The sequence below is a fragment of the Micropterus salmoides genome, unplaced genomic scaffold (genome assembly GCF_014851395.1).
Source record: "Micropterus salmoides isolate LMB-PRFRI ecotype aquatic unplaced genomic scaffold, ASM1485139v1 Ms_hic_scaffold_4291, whole genome shotgun sequence".
Taxonomy (NCBI): Eukaryota; Metazoa; Chordata; class Actinopteri; order Centrarchiformes; family Centrarchidae; genus Micropterus; species Micropterus salmoides.
Genome location: NW_024043697.1, coordinates 1 through 15,095, shown reverse-complemented (window position 1 = coordinate 15,095; position 15,095 = coordinate 1). Strand labels below are relative to the sequence as shown.

The window sequence follows — 15,095 nt, the reverse complement described above, 5'->3', positions numbered from 1 at the left end:
TTTAGTGTGTGTGTGACTCAATATTTGACTCCAGCCTCACAAAGTCAGGTCCTGTTGTTTGGTTTTTTTGGCTCTTCAATGCTGGCTTAAAATTAATTTGGAACTGTTATAGAAACACGTCCTTAAACCTAAACTTGCAAAAGTGCAGGCTTGACCGCTAGTTTACATTTTAAGAAGTATTCTTAAAGTTATTGGTGAGTTATAATCTGTCAACTATAACTCTTCTGAATTTAATCAACTAATTTCAGGGCAGAAATAACCTTTCAGTCAATAAAAAAAGGCTTCAATCATTTTCTGGCAAGTGAAATACTGCATTTTATGAGTTGTATTGGCCATTTAAAGGTATTTTAACAGGTAAAAAAGAGTGGATTGGTTGGTAGGCCTACACAGCAAGTAAAATAATGCAGAGTCATAAGGATTATTACTAAATTGTCTTAATTTTATATCTAAGTTGGCAGTAAGTGATGTTAATTAGGCTACAGTCAGTTTTCAAAATATAAACAACGATATTAGACATAGGCCTACCAAACATCAGTTTTTGGTGGACGATCACTTTTCACCGGGAACGCGCCTCAAAGTCTGTGGGGGTGGACGTTGGGATTGGGCCTAAATGTAACTACCACAATTTCATAATGATGAAATGATGTTCTGTGACTCTGGTTAAAGCGGTCGTCCATTTATCAGAAGGTTGGTCGGTGGTTCAATCCCGGCTCGCAAAGTCTGCATGTCACACCCCAAATTGCCATCAACGTGTGAATGTATGAGAGGTCAGAAAGACCATTTGCCATAACTAAGATGTATTAAAGAATTAACTGCAGAACTTTTTAAGAGCAGGTTGAGATTTCATTATGCATATGATTACCACTGAAAAGTCAGTCAAATGTCTATGAGGGAGAATCCCAACACATTTCCTTACAGTAAATACTGGCACATCTACGAAGACGAATACTCCTTTTTCACAACATACATTTGCAATGTATGCAGGAAAAGCATTGGTGTAATTGATAACATTAATGATGACTGCATTAAAAAGGTCCAGTTCCAGGGTTCTTATGAGATGAACAATTTTCAAAAGAAGAAAACAGTCCCTGCCTCTTGGCACCCATAGCTAACAGGAACTGATGTGACATGTTTGTCTTCCTTTTTTATTTGGCTGTCAGTTGGAAAGGTGTCTGTGTGAGGATGTTGCAGGAGGCTGTGATGGGCACATGGCTGAATAGCAGCTGAATAAAAAACAACATGCCACTCTGAATCAGTCAGAACACCACCGGAAGCCACGGCACCACCCAGTATGTCATCCTCCTCTTGCTCGCGTTCCCATGAATGTTCTTTTCCTGTCTCGCTGTGTTCTTTTTGTCCCTTTCCAGTTCACTTACCTCGTCGCCCCCGTACCAACTGAACTGCACTTTCAGAGTTCCTTGGGTCCATTCCAGGTCAGCGGGGTCATTGTCGCCTGCTTCAGGTTGAAACAACCAGCATGCATTGCTCTTTCAGTTATATTAGCTGTATAGTTAGCAACAGTTAGTTTAAACATCACAACTACATATTTGTTCATTTTAAACCCAAACATAACCTAATCTTACTTTTAAGTCCTTAAAAAACTAGCAGTCCGTAAAGAAAAGCAGGTGGTTAAAGGTTAAAGAAAATGTTTATTTGCTTTTGTGCTGGGAGTAACATCGATACCACTGTCATGTCTGTGCACTAAATATAATGAGATATATATAAGCAAATACTAGAAGCAGGGGGAACCAGCTATATATGTATATATAATACATCAAAAATATTTACCTGCCAATTTCTCACTAATTAACACATTATATATATATGTATGTATGTCTCTGTGGCAAGTGGAGTCCTGTTGTCAGCATTTGGTTTTTGTACAAACTAAACAAATAAGATTTAATTTAAGAAAGTGGTGTTGATAGCTGCCAATTCTTTTGGACAGAGCTGTTTCCAGTCTTTATGCTAAGCTAAGCTAATCATCGGCTGGCTCTAGCTTCCTATTGAGCAGACTGACATGAGAACAAATTTTCTGATCTGTAGCTTGATTTGAAGGGTATTGATCTTTTCTGCTAACTCTCAAAAAGTCAAACTGTTCCTTCAGTCCATATACCGGACACTGTTCCACCTGCTAGACGCTAGAAATGTCACATCGACTGCTATAACGATTAAATGTTACATAAATATGAATAATCTACATCTTTTGTCAACGTGAAAACGATCTCCCAATAAATACCACGTGTGCCAGATGATTGCTGGTGATGTCATAGGCCTCTTTGTAAGACGGAACATCAACACATAGCAGCGCTCAGTTGTCCTTTTTCACAGCAGATATTTTAACTTGTCATGGTAAGAAAAGCACAGGTGTTACTAAAAACATTTACAACTGTTCTATTCAAGTGGCCCAGTAAGTCATGGTAGTGTGACAGTGAAGCCGACCAAAGCTACATGGAGGGTTCCATGTAGGCCCCAAAATGGCACATCAACATGTCAAGAGATGTAACCGTATGGTTTAGATAAGAGATAGATAAATATAATTTTCAAGAGTAGTTCATTGTTAAATCCATTTCAACAGGACATTTCGTAAAAACAGTTAGTTTATTATATGATGTTCAGTGTTCATACACAGCTCTGGTCCTCTTGAGTGTTCACTTAATCTGGAAATCAAGCAACATTTAGTTTTGACTGTACTCAACATTACAAGCGGGACATCTGAAATGACATACAACTGAACTTTTGAATACTTCTGGTGTACATGGATCCATATTTTAGAACTGTAGAACAAATCATAAAAGAATTCAAAGTCAAAAACTAGGGGGGATCTAACCAAAGAGGTCAAGTTAATAAAAGTAAGGGACTCTAAAAAGACTTCATATTTCACTACTACTACTACTGTTCTTAAGATCCTACACCTCAAGTCTTCAACGGTCATGCTGTCTATTTTGGACTATATCAGTTATTTTACTTTAATTTAAACAACAATTTTTTACTTTTTACTCTGTCCTGATAGAAATGTGCATCATGGTGAAAGAAACAAGTGCTCCTCTGAACATGGCAACTGTGGTAAAATGTTCTCTCGCCCTGTTGTCACACTTTGGCCCTAAACCACTTTGCAAAACCGCGTTTTGAACCAATTGGTTTATAATTGAATTACTGTGTGTGACATGCTGGCATACATCTGTGTTTACGAGTGTGTTTTACTACGCTGTCAGTGGCTGTGTGTCCTGTTAGCACAGTGGGACACACCCTTGCGGAGATAGCGTGACTTGAGAGTTTTGACTCTGTGCCTCCCTGACCATAAAACTGGCTGCTGATATGACACAGGCCTCTGGAGTGTGAGCCTCTATCAATCATTTCCAAAGCAACAAGCCTGCAGACAGCTGTTATTGAGTAGATGCAGCATTTATGGGCTGTTCATCCCTCTGTCCACTTTTTCCTCCTCCTTGTGACTCAACAGACTAGGGAAAGATGATATCTCACTATGGACCCCACACACACACACACACACACACACACACACACAATCTCCTGCATTCATAGCTGCCCTGCCTCTCTAACTAAACTACCGTTTGTCAGTCAGTCTGTCTGACGAATTCTTGCGGTGTCGCCGGGCGAGTCAGTATGTGGTGTGTTGGCTTTTCAGAAACGGAAAGCTTCAACACTGCTTTGGTGAGGTCTCGCTGCTCTCTCACGAAAGGCAGAGTGCCACACTGCCAAGATCACAGCTCCTTTTTCCATTGGGTTTAACATTTTAATCCCTCTCATCTCACCCACTCCAGTTTTTAATCAAAAGCAGAGGGGCAATTTTACACCCTGCTCTCAACTGTTGAACTGCTCTTCCTCCATCGTTTCCATCATCTCTGGGCTCTAACAGTAATCTGTTGTATCATCAGGTAAAGGGGCAGGGCTGAAACAAAGACGTCTCCATCCCTTTGCACTTACGCTTTATTCAGTTACTTTGTCAAAATAAAAGCATTCACTCTGAGCTATTACCCCACTTACCCTAGGTTATTGATAACTTCTCTTATGGTTAATGGACTGAACTTGGATAGCATCTTTCTAGTCTTCTGACCACTCAAAGCTCTTTACATGACATGACACATTGACCGCCAATTGAGCCACAGATGTTTTCATTTTTGGTCTGGTGCTCTACCTCCAAGCTATAGCTGCTTTGTCCTGCTTAAACTCTTATTCTAAATCAAAATATGGGATCCATCCAAAATTAATTTCAGGTTCCCGCCACACGGCTTGAGTGTAAACAAATACTGGATTTGGGATTTGGTCATAAACCAAAGTATTGGAGAATTTATTATGTTGACCTGGACCTGGATGTCTGTACCAAATTCCATGACAAAGAGTTGTCAAGACATTTCACTAAAAGACAAACATTTCAGTCTCATGGTGGCGCTAGAAGAAAAGTCAGGGGATCACCAAAATCAGTAGGATACGTCATCGGGGGAACCATGGATGTCTGGGTTTGTGGCAATCCATCTTGTAGATGTCGAGGTATTTCACTGGATAGGTGAAAATTTTGACCTGCTGTTGAAACTGTAGGAAAAGTCAGGGGAACCCTACAGTTGTAGCGACTTCTAACACTTTTTTGGTGTTGCTGGAGGTATTCACAACCTGTTCTTCTAGCTCGTTATTATTGTTCAGCCTCTTTTTTTTGGCAGCTCCACATTTTTCAACATAGAAACATCATTCAAACATAAAAACATTCAGCTCAATTAGGACATCCCGGCTATTACTTTTATTGTTTACACCTTTAATATATTCCAAAATGTTCATGGTTTTGTGGGAATTTAAATAAAATATGGATGGAATGTTTCATGCCTTCCACTCATTCATACTTTCAGCTAGAACTTAAATTCCCATTCATACTTTTTGGAAATGCATGAATACATTGACATGTGTTGTGACCCAGCTTGCTAGAAGAAGGGGAAGCAATATAAAACCAGATGGATTTGGTGAAAAAGTTATTAATTTTGAAGGAACTAATAATCACCTGTTTGGTAAATTGTTTAATCATACACCTGACAATATGCTTACAAGATCCTTGGCCTTATGCAAGTGAAATTACTTGCCTATTTTTAAAATAATTCTTACTTGACAGCATTTTTCATACACCTTTTGCACAGTACTGTACTTCATACATTGAGTTGTATTCAATGTTTAATCCAATACATGATAATTAGACCCTTTTACAACTCCTCATACTCTCTCTTCTTCATACAGCAACGGTTCCCCCAACCTTCTCTCGTTTCATTTGATCTGTTCACTCACATATCCTTTGTGAGTGATCCTCAGTCTGTCGAGTCTCCTTTAGATGACCGTGGCCCCTCGTTCTATCCTAAACAAAAGGCAGTTTATTATTCTTATCAGAATGAGATGAGTCATTGTCAGAGGGTGAACATGGTCGTTTGTGTGGACGCGTATGACTGTTTCCGAGAGAAAGAGGATTAGATGAAGAGGAAGAGAAAGTGGGGCCCAGTGGGTTCTCCCTTGCAGTTTAATTATAATTTGGCCTAATTGAGCTGTCAGCCGACAATTTCAAAACAAGAAGACACACCGCCCCCTCACCCCCCAACTACTATTACTCTTGTTTTCCCCACTCTGCGTTCTTGTCCAGTTCTTGTCTTACTATCCTCTTCCAAAGTACAGGCATCTTTTTTTGCATGGCGTTCTTGTTGTGGTAACATGCATGTGTTAACAGGCTGGGATACAAGACAACAATGCCCCCTTTGACCTGATACTGCAGTCCGCCGTGGCCTCTAAACTTGTGTTCAGTTTATCTAAGGGACATGCTGCCCCAAATAACGGGTGGAAGATAAATGGGTCTATCGGGGACAGAGAGTCACGCAAGGGGGATATAAATATATCAAACCCGCCCCGCCCGAAGATCAACCTACTTGCTCAGTTAATTGCATTAATTTAGTTACAGTGCTGCAATGTCCCCTATAAAGTGTCCTTAACAATACTAAAAAGACAGTTTTCAGACAAAAATACTGCAATGAACACACAGGATCAATAATGTAGAACATATGTCCTTTATTGGCATTTGAATGCAAAACATTGGATATTGAAGCTTCCATTTTTACCTAATCAAAGCTCTACAAAGAGGTTAAAATGGGCCAAGCCATGCTGTGCATCCATAATCAGTCAGGTTCAGGCGGTTTGTTCTTCATGCCATACCAATGAGTCTTACTATTCAAAGCCATGGTTTCCATCTGTAAGGGGTACGTGTGCATCATACAAAGTGCTTAAATCATCTAACATCTAATCATCTCCAGTATCTCTAAGTCCTTAACATTTCAGGTCATTGGTCATAGTGTAAGAGCTATATAGCCCCCACTCTTCAACCATGTGTACTTTATATCAAGATGTTAAAGATACCCTATGGAGTTGCCTTGTAAACACAGTTAAACTTACATTCAGTGCTTTCAACGACATTAAACACTTCACGTCGATTTTTGTCAAAGTCTTAAAAACCTACATAATTTATATACAGCATATTATGCTAGCTTCCTCTTTGCATTTTGCTCACACATTGGTAAGTTTTTTGGCTACTAACTGTCAATCGGTGGAACAGCACAATGCTCGCATGTGCCTCCATAGTGCTAATAAAGACCAAAATGGGGATTCGCTTATCAAGACACTACTCCATTGCTCCACAGGGTACCTTTAATTCCAGATTTATAGATACATACGATCAGATAATCTACAACCAACCACCCTACTCTTTTTGACCAGTTGTTAAATTGTTGAAATCGCAGAGGTTATTTTGGGTATTATGCCTTCCCACGATGTAAGACAGAACAGAACTGTGTGTGCGATAACGTTTGTACAGAAGCAGGCAGCAATGAGAAGTGAGCGAGTATTTCAAACCCTGTGCGTTTTTTTCCCCCATATATCACACAACAGCACATGCAGAGAAGCCAGTTGCTATCAATCTGAGAACAGGCAGCAGAATATACAGTGTTAGTGGAATCAACAGACAATTCACATACAGTTGTGCATGGATGGGGTTCGGAGTTATGGGAGAAGAAAACCGACGAACCAAAGACACTGTGTTTCTGGAGAGTTCATTAACATTAGGAACAGAAGAAGTGTAGATATGTCCCTGTGACAACAAGGCAGGGCTGGAGGAAGGGTTTCCAGGTCTAAAGGTTCCTCTCCAGAAGGACAGTTTTTAAGTCTGCGGGGCAGTTGATGGTGAAGACAGTGTGGGAAGTTTTTCGTCGTTCCACAAGGGTGGCGACAGCCTCGCCCAGGTCCAAGTGGTTCAGGTAACCAGGTGCCATGCGCTCTGGAGTGGCTACACCTGTGTCAATCTTCACCTGCCACAACCATTCAACAAAGGAAGACAGAGATATAGAGAGGGGATGGGATACATACAAGAGAAGGTTAGAGAGGCGGGAAAGTTTATCAGGTCATCTGCTGACTGTCACTGTGTAAGTCTGACCTCTGCACAGAAAAGGTTTTAACTGTGATGTTCGCACAAGCTGTTTAAACTTAAAGCGTTCAGGTTTATTGTAACTTGAGTCACTTTCGTAGTTTTCATCGCTTGCAACACATCATGAACACAATGTTCGGGAATCTTATATGCCTAAAATCAGATCTGGATTTGTATATTACATGTTTTACAACCTGCTATACAACAGCTTTTCTACATTTTCTTGTTATTCTCGTTATGTGAAAGCAGATTCTTGGGGACTTGATGACATGCCAGTCTGACGTATAGCACCAAATTAACTGCTAAAATGTGGGGACACAGTGATATCTATAAAATATATTTTTCAACATGACATGAGTAGTCAGACCATCAGACAGGTTGTAATCAAACCAACACTTTATCCAGACTATCTAAACCACTTTATTCAGAGGTAAAACTCAAAGGCACAGGAATTATGTGTGCACAACAACGTTGAGAATGAAAGGTCGAAGTGGAACCGTGAAGGATGTAATTTACAGAGCAGATAAGAAATCCTCTACAACTTGCATTATGTGAAAAAGAGAACTGATTTTCCTCTTTAAAGCCTCTGGCTGCACTGTGGGGAAAATGACAGGATCTTGACAGAAAACTGAAGGATTTCTTTGATAATCTGGTGAGAACTAAATACATGAACAGGTCTGAGGCTTTGGTGCTTTGTCAATTGAAGTCTCGCTGTGTAATCCCATTTAAGTCTCACCTGGTTGAGTTTGCAGGGAACCTCAGGGTACTCCCCTCGCAGTACCTGACAGAAGGCCAGGGTGCTAGCAGCTCCTATTGTCAGGAAGCCCGTACCAGGCATCAGCAACTTCTCACCTGCTCCACCTGTGGCAGCAGAGGGCAGAAAATTATATAAACACACACTAGCACACTCATTTTAGACCATCTGATTATTTTAGAGAGTTGTGGTTGAGGTGACTATAGACCACAACACACAAATGAAAGGAATCATCTGTACTTTGATTATGAAAAAATCATGGATTGTTTTGGTTTTACTGAACATAACAACATACATTGTTACAGACTTTTATATGCTCATTTAAGTTAAAGCTGTAGTAATCAATATTTCTTATAATAAAGACAGATCACCTGACACCTGAAAGCAATTTCCATGAAAATGCTCAGATACACTGTACAATACTGTACAAATGTTGGACATGGTGGCCAGAAACAAAGTTCACTGCTGCTCTGTGTCTGTTTGATAACGTGTTTGCCACACTGACTTTATGAGATATGTCGAAAATAATTTTGCTGTCCGTCTCTAACGCAGCTTTAACAATCATATTTCCTGCTTATTATGCATGAGCCTTTGTGTTCTTCTGGCTTCTGTAAAAACCAAACCGCAGTTCACTTCAGTTCACTTCTCTCGGTGTGTCTCTAGCGCTCGTAGGAATAAATGGCTTAAGGAGTCACCTGTTATGAAGGTGTAGGTACAGTTGGAGTCGTCCCTCACCAAGGGGAAGAAGGCCTTCCATGACACAAATGTGCTGAAAAGTAATGTCTCAATTACCTAGAGGGGTGATGGGAGATGAAATATGAAACAAATCAGACAAGAATCAAAATTATTGTATTGAGGAAAAACCTCTGCAACAACATTCAGACATGATATTATAGGAGAACTCTCCGCTGATAACCAGGAAAAGCTTACTATTTAAACTACTCTTCCAACTACCATTACTGCCACTAGTATTACTATTACCAGTAATAATAGTTATATATTATAATAGTATATATCCTTACTGGAATACAAAGAAAATATAATATTTAATCAGAACCACTGGCAGTCTGATTTATCCGTCCAGCTGATGTCTGGTGTGTGCTCACCCAGTGTAGGTCTTTGAGAGACTGGGTGTGTGGTGGTCCTCCCTGCCACCAACTGAAGCCCAAAGAGGAGACAACGTCTGTCACCTTACCCACCGCCTTCAGCAGGGCCTGCTTTGCCTTCTCTGCTCCCTCCTCTGACCCTGGAACAGAGAGAAGGATTCAGGAGAGAAAAGGCGTCCACACGGTGGTCCAGCTGAGAACGTCCTTCAGGCATTTTAGATCAATATCTGTGACTTTAGACTCGTATGCTTGTACTTGTACTTTACTGATAAAGCTGTAACATTTTATTTCTTCCAGTTCAAAGTTGATTTATCTATCATTATGCAACACAGGGGTGTACAACAAAATGCAAGCTGTAGTCCTTTCATGCTATGCAAGAATAACCCCCCCCCCCCCCCCCCAGAAAACTATTACTTATGGTGGAGTGCAGAGGAGGAACTGAGGATGAAATGTTATTGGTGTAATACAATAAACTTTGCAGCCTCTTGGGGCTGCTAGAGATTATTTACAATGCACATGCTGTATGTTGCCATATGCATTACAAGTTTACATGGGCAGCTCTCAGTGAGATGCAAATTCCCACTGTATACAAATTGGATGACATGACATCAGCCTGACTCACAGAGAGGGGCTGTGGGGAAGAGAAAACAGTCCCCACTTGTTCACCCACGGGAGAGACGATAGAGGGATGACAGACAGCTATCTAGATGAATGAAAGGATGTGTAACTCAACGTACCCACATTCCCCACTATAGTGGTAAGGTTTTCCTTTGTGTTGGGAGAGACAAATGATTGGAGTCTCTCCAGCCGGCTGCTGTCCCTGGAGATCACTGCGACTTTGAAACCTGCACACACACACACACGCGCGCACACACACACGCGCACACACATGCACAGCAGATACTACATTAATCCATAGTGCAGACAGACAACAGCACATTTAACACATACAGTGGGTCTAATCCCTCTCACATAAAAACATTCACTAATAGGCCTGCATTGTCCTAATCTGTTTATCAAGGTCATCAGAGGGATAAATGTGACAGAAGAGCAGATGGGAACTTTCTGCTCAGGGCAAACAGCAAGGGTCCGGACATGCAATGTAAATCTAAAACCAGTGTACTCTCATCACAGCGTCCTGCAGGTCTCTTTCACTGGTTCATGCAGGATGCAGAGGCAGCAGAGCACAATAACTAACCCAAATACATTTCATCTTTGGGACTGAAACAGCCTCTAAAGTGGGGTGAAGATGAACCAAAACCGAAATTACACCCAACTACAACCATAGAACATAAAGTTTATAAAAGGATAATGACAGGAAGTATCCACTAGTGATCATAAACTCACATAATTAAAGCGCAGATAGTAACCGTTAAACCTACATTATCAATTTTCACATGTAGCCGAATGTAAATCATGTTGTCCATACTGTATGAAAATGTCAATGTCGTTGAAAAACAAATAAAATCCAAGAAGCATTTTTTGACTGCACCGCGCACACATTCTATATTATACAAAATCTCATCAGTTTCCCTGTGAATTTTTTCAATTCAATTTTTCACGATCTGGGTTAAATTAAATTAAATTTATATGGGTGTGAACAACCTTTACCCCTGCCAATATATATTTTATATCATATCACACTATGTTCAATAGTGATTGTCGGGTTCATGCCCACAGTAAGTTAGGGCATGTGAGTATTGTGAACACTTGATGGATCATTGTGCGCACAGCCAAAACCAATTCTGACGCGCCTTGAATGTTTTCTGGCTTGACTCGCAGGAATCCAACTACCCACCCTTGAATGTACAGCACAGTGCTGCACAACGATTTTGGCCAAATACTTGATTGTTTGATCTCTCAGTAAAATGCTTGCGCTTGGAGATAAACCCGCTAATTGACATTTACGCACGCAGACGCGCCATCAACATCGGATTAAAAGCCAGACATTTAATGCTCATAAAGTACTCATAAAAATTCTCAGCCGTTAATCATGATGGAATTCCCCCTGCGAAAACCTGCGAGATGGAGACAAAACTGTTTAGATCGTCTCCAAATTAATTAGGATTTCAGACTTAAAATAGAAAATGTAATATCGTCCTCTGCTCCAAAGAATATGCTGAGAATATTTCTTATATCTCCTCCTAGCAGAAGAGAAGTGGTTTCTTTGTGTCTCCTTGTGGCCCCTGAGCAGCTTACCTTTGTCCAGCAGTGCTTTAACTATCCCAGAGCCCACTGTCCCCGCTCCTCCTAGAGCTAACACAACTCTGTCTGAGTTTGACATGCTGGCTGCAGTTGCACGGGCCTGCTGGAGGGCGGAGGATGACACTCTGAGTCCGCTGGAAGTGAAGTTGCTGAGTTGTGCAGAGCATCAGGACCAACCCATGATGCTTTAAAATAAATTCAGGGGCCACAGTTCCGCCCTTCTACCGGTGTCACTCAAGCCACGCCCGCAGGTCAGCAAAAGAGGCTCCCCACTGTCTTCACCACAGGACTGTGTGTGTGCGTGTGCGCGCGAGTTTACTCGCAGATTGACGTTAATGAAAAGACATTCAGTTCATGTAGGCTGTCGAAGTAGGGCCCTTAAAATAGATAATGCTGCCATCTAGTGGATGATACGTTTTTGACAATATAAGCTGGGTAAGTTAAACTGGTCATTTTTATCGATAAATTACGTAAAATCTAGTTTCAGTCTGTTATCTCTTTATTTCGTTTTCAATGTCGTTTTGATCCAGCATTTTGAGTTCAAAGTCCACAGCAGAACTCCTCTTCCCCGGCCCGCCCTGATACCACAACCACGCGCACCCGTCTGGGAAAACCCGTGCCACGTGACAATGTTTACTTTAACCACGACAATCACAGCTGCGCGGCGACTACTTTGTAGCCGGAAATGTTTTACATGATTTAATGACAAAAAATCTGAATAACTTCCAGACACAGGTGAGTTGGTGTGTCTCTCGTGGGCCAACCAAGGCTTAACGTTATATTTGGATCAAACTTTCAGCTGTAACGTTAAGTTAGTTACGAGGTTAGCTTAGCTTCGACACTTTTTTCTTGAATTGAGATTGTCATTCATAAGTGTAAGTAATTTAATATTGCCTTGCGTATCGGCAAAAGACGCCTTCAAAAACCCGAACCACAACGTGTCTCTAAATCAACGACAGTCGTCCTATAACTCGGCGTATGTCCAAAACAACATGAAATTCTTCTTCATAGGAAATCTGTACTTTTCTGAGGAGATATGATGTTACTTCCTGGCTCCTTGCCCATATATTTAACGCGTTGTTTGGTGGTGGAGAGCAGTCTGGCCCAATTCTGAAAGTTGACTTTTCGTTGGTTGGTAGATTGTATGTAAACCGGGTTTAAGAAAAACGTTTGGAGTGGTGTTTGATGACAAACTCTTCGATGAATTAAGTAAAATACTTTTAAATTTGCACTTAATTATAAGCGATTTGGTGTGAAGTTCTCGCCATTAAAAACCTAAAGCAGTAACGGGTAAGTTAACCTAGCAAAATAGCTAGTCAGTGTGGAAATAGGTTAAGCTAATGCTAACGTCAGACTGGGCTGCAGACGAATATTGACTTTTCTCCGGCTGATGTTAAATAACGTTAAATGTAAAACTTTTAACGCTGAACAAGTTAATGTTACAACGGCGGCGTTGTACACGTAGTGTGCTTAAAGTACATCAAGTCATCGGTAACGTTACACTTACGTTACTTTTTTCTTTCACTTAGGCCTGTCACAAGTTTCACTTTCGGTTATAAATGTGCTTACGCTCGCAACAAATAATAATAGCTAACGTAGTTTGTAACATGACAGGCAGCAAAAGGTTGTAATATTAATATTTGTTGTGTCCATACTTCCCTCAGCTTGTGTTGCACTCACGACACCAATTGCAGATTCTTTTTACCCCATGTGTATTTTTATTTTAGTGTTTATTAAGTTTGCACAGTCAGCCTCCAACCAAAGAGCAGTGAATATGGTGAACCCACACTGTAACGTTAGTGGACAAGCTGAACGAACTGAAACTCTGAGGATAAGTGCGTAAATTAAGAAGAAAATGATGAAAAGAGTGACAGTTATTGGTACGAACCTCCTTTAGAGCAGCCCTGATTGTTTCAAAGTGGAGAGAGTACATGACAAGTCATGTACTCTCTCACTTTGAAACACTGCTGTTCTGAAGGTGGTTGGCTGTTTGTCAGTGATGTAGTTAAACAATGCCTGCTGCTTCTTTATGCATTGACATTAAGTTAATCAGCACTTTTTGTGGAAGACAGGCGCAAATGCCCCGAAGGAATGTGTTGCAGCCGGTTTGCAGCTGCAGGCTGAAGCCATCTTCTGCACTGATCCCAAACCTTTTTGTACCTACTAGTCATTTCAACTCCAAAATATGTGAAAATAGGGCCCAGGTTTAACAATGCCGAAACCACCCTTTGAGTTGGATTTAGCGATTATGGAGCATGTGTATTGTTACATTTAGGTTTAGGTAAACTGTATTTCTCTTGTGGTTGTTGGAAACTGGTCAAAATACAATTTACTTACAAGTCTCCTACTGAACGCCGTCTTGCTTTTCATTTAAGAAAATCTGATCCTTCCAAGAGGGGAAACCTTGCAACTAATAATTTATTAGATCAGTGTTTGTTAAATATAAATTCTGTACAGTTCTGTAATATGGTGCATTTATGATCGGGAGAGAACAAGTGAACAAGTTTCAGCCTTCATTTCAGTGTCCTGTTTGTCCCCCTTCTCAGCTGAATGAAGAGATGAGCATCTCTACGCAGAGAGCCAGAGATCTAGTGAGCGCCTACGATCACAGTTTGGAGCAGCAAATTGTGGGACGAGGCTCCAACCTAGCATGTAGCGATGAGGAGCTATGGAAGCAGGTGGAGGAGCTACTGAGGGACGGAGATGCTCAGGAGACACACTGCCTTGGTCTGGATCCACTGAGGGTGATGGAGGAGTCGCTCAAAGCAGCAACAGCAGCATCAACAGCAGCAGCCAGCGCTTGCGAGTCCGAGCCAGAGGGGGGCTGCAAGGCCTGGCTAAAGCTTTTGAGGTCCTGGAGCAAGTGGCCCTGAACCTCTACCTGGGCCTTGGAGGGAGGAGTACAAAGTAGTCAAGGTTGGCTGAAAAACCAGCTGAAATAATTAAATGTCGGTGTTTGTGTTAAGAAATCAGTTTACTTCTGAGTTTCTTCTTAAAGTATCACAACACCATGAATGTCATTTATTTATTATTATTATATTATTTTATTATCATGAAATTAAATTTTAATTAAAAGGTTTTTTCCACCCTGACAAGAATAAAATCCAGGATTCAATACTAGTTTTATTTTTTGGCATGACCGTTCAGGACAAAATCACTGGACTTAAAATATGATATTGGTGGAAACCTTGTACATTTTCCCATTTTTAATTAATTTTTGTGTTCCAGATGTACTCCGGTATATTACCCACTATATCAAACCGGTGCTGTCGATGCCACAGATTGAGAAACTGTTCGGCCTGCTAGGATACCAGTCCAGCTCGTCTCTGCACGAGCAGCTTCGGCTCCAGTCGCACAGAGTCAGTCCTGACTCTGTGCGCGACCTCCTCTGCCTCGGTGTGCATTCTTCTGGCCCGCTGTGAGTGTTGCCTCCTTCTTAGGCTCTGGGGAAGCACTTGGTGAGGCCCAGTGGGAGCTGAATTTGGTGAGGGAGCGGCAGAAAGGAAACAGCTACAGGTATGTCTGCCTGGCATTTGGAGATGGGAAGCTTTCCACTTTTGCAGCCCCACCTTGTGAT

At 41.2% G+C, this 15,095-nt stretch overlaps 1 protein-coding gene and 1 pseudogene across 1 annotated transcript; one reads left to right on the top strand and one right to left on the bottom strand.

Annotated features, from left to right (window-relative positions):
• Nucleotides 1-6,028: 6,028 nt before the first annotated feature.
• On the bottom strand, nucleotides 6,029-11,699 carry LOC119887736. The gene is made up of 6 exons (XM_038698367.1): nucleotides 11,513-11,699; nucleotides 10,051-10,158; nucleotides 9,314-9,453; nucleotides 8,903-8,999; nucleotides 8,190-8,314; nucleotides 6,029-7,337 (listed from the first exon to the last, which is right to left on the bottom strand). The coding sequence occupies exons 1-6, from the start codon at nucleotides 11,595-11,597 to the stop codon at nucleotides 7,161-7,163; spliced, it is 732 nt and encodes a 243-aa protein (XP_038554295.1). The 5' UTR covers nucleotides 11,598-11,699; the 3' UTR covers nucleotides 6,029-7,160.
• Nucleotides 11,700-12,106: 407 nt separating this feature from the next.
• On the top strand, nucleotides 12,107-15,034 carry LOC119887734 (annotated as a pseudogene).
• Nucleotides 15,035-15,095: the final 61 nt, after the last annotated feature.

What these genes read in the sequence shown, in the direction of transcription:
- LOC119887736 (XM_038698367.1), bottom strand. Translation starts at nt 11,597, where the DNA reads ATGTCAAACTCAGACAGAGTTGTGTTAGCTCTAGGAGGAGCGGGGACA. An exon ending in CACTATAGTGGGGAATGTGG is followed by an intron (nt 9,454 to 10,050) that starts GTACGTTGAGTT and finishes TCTCTGTTCCAG; the next exon opens with GGTCAGAGGAGGGAGCAGAG. An exon ending in TTCCCTGCAAACTCAACCAG is followed by an intron (nt 7,338 to 8,189) that starts GTGAGACTTAAA and finishes TGGTTGTGGCAG; the next exon opens with GTGAAGATTGACACAGGTGT.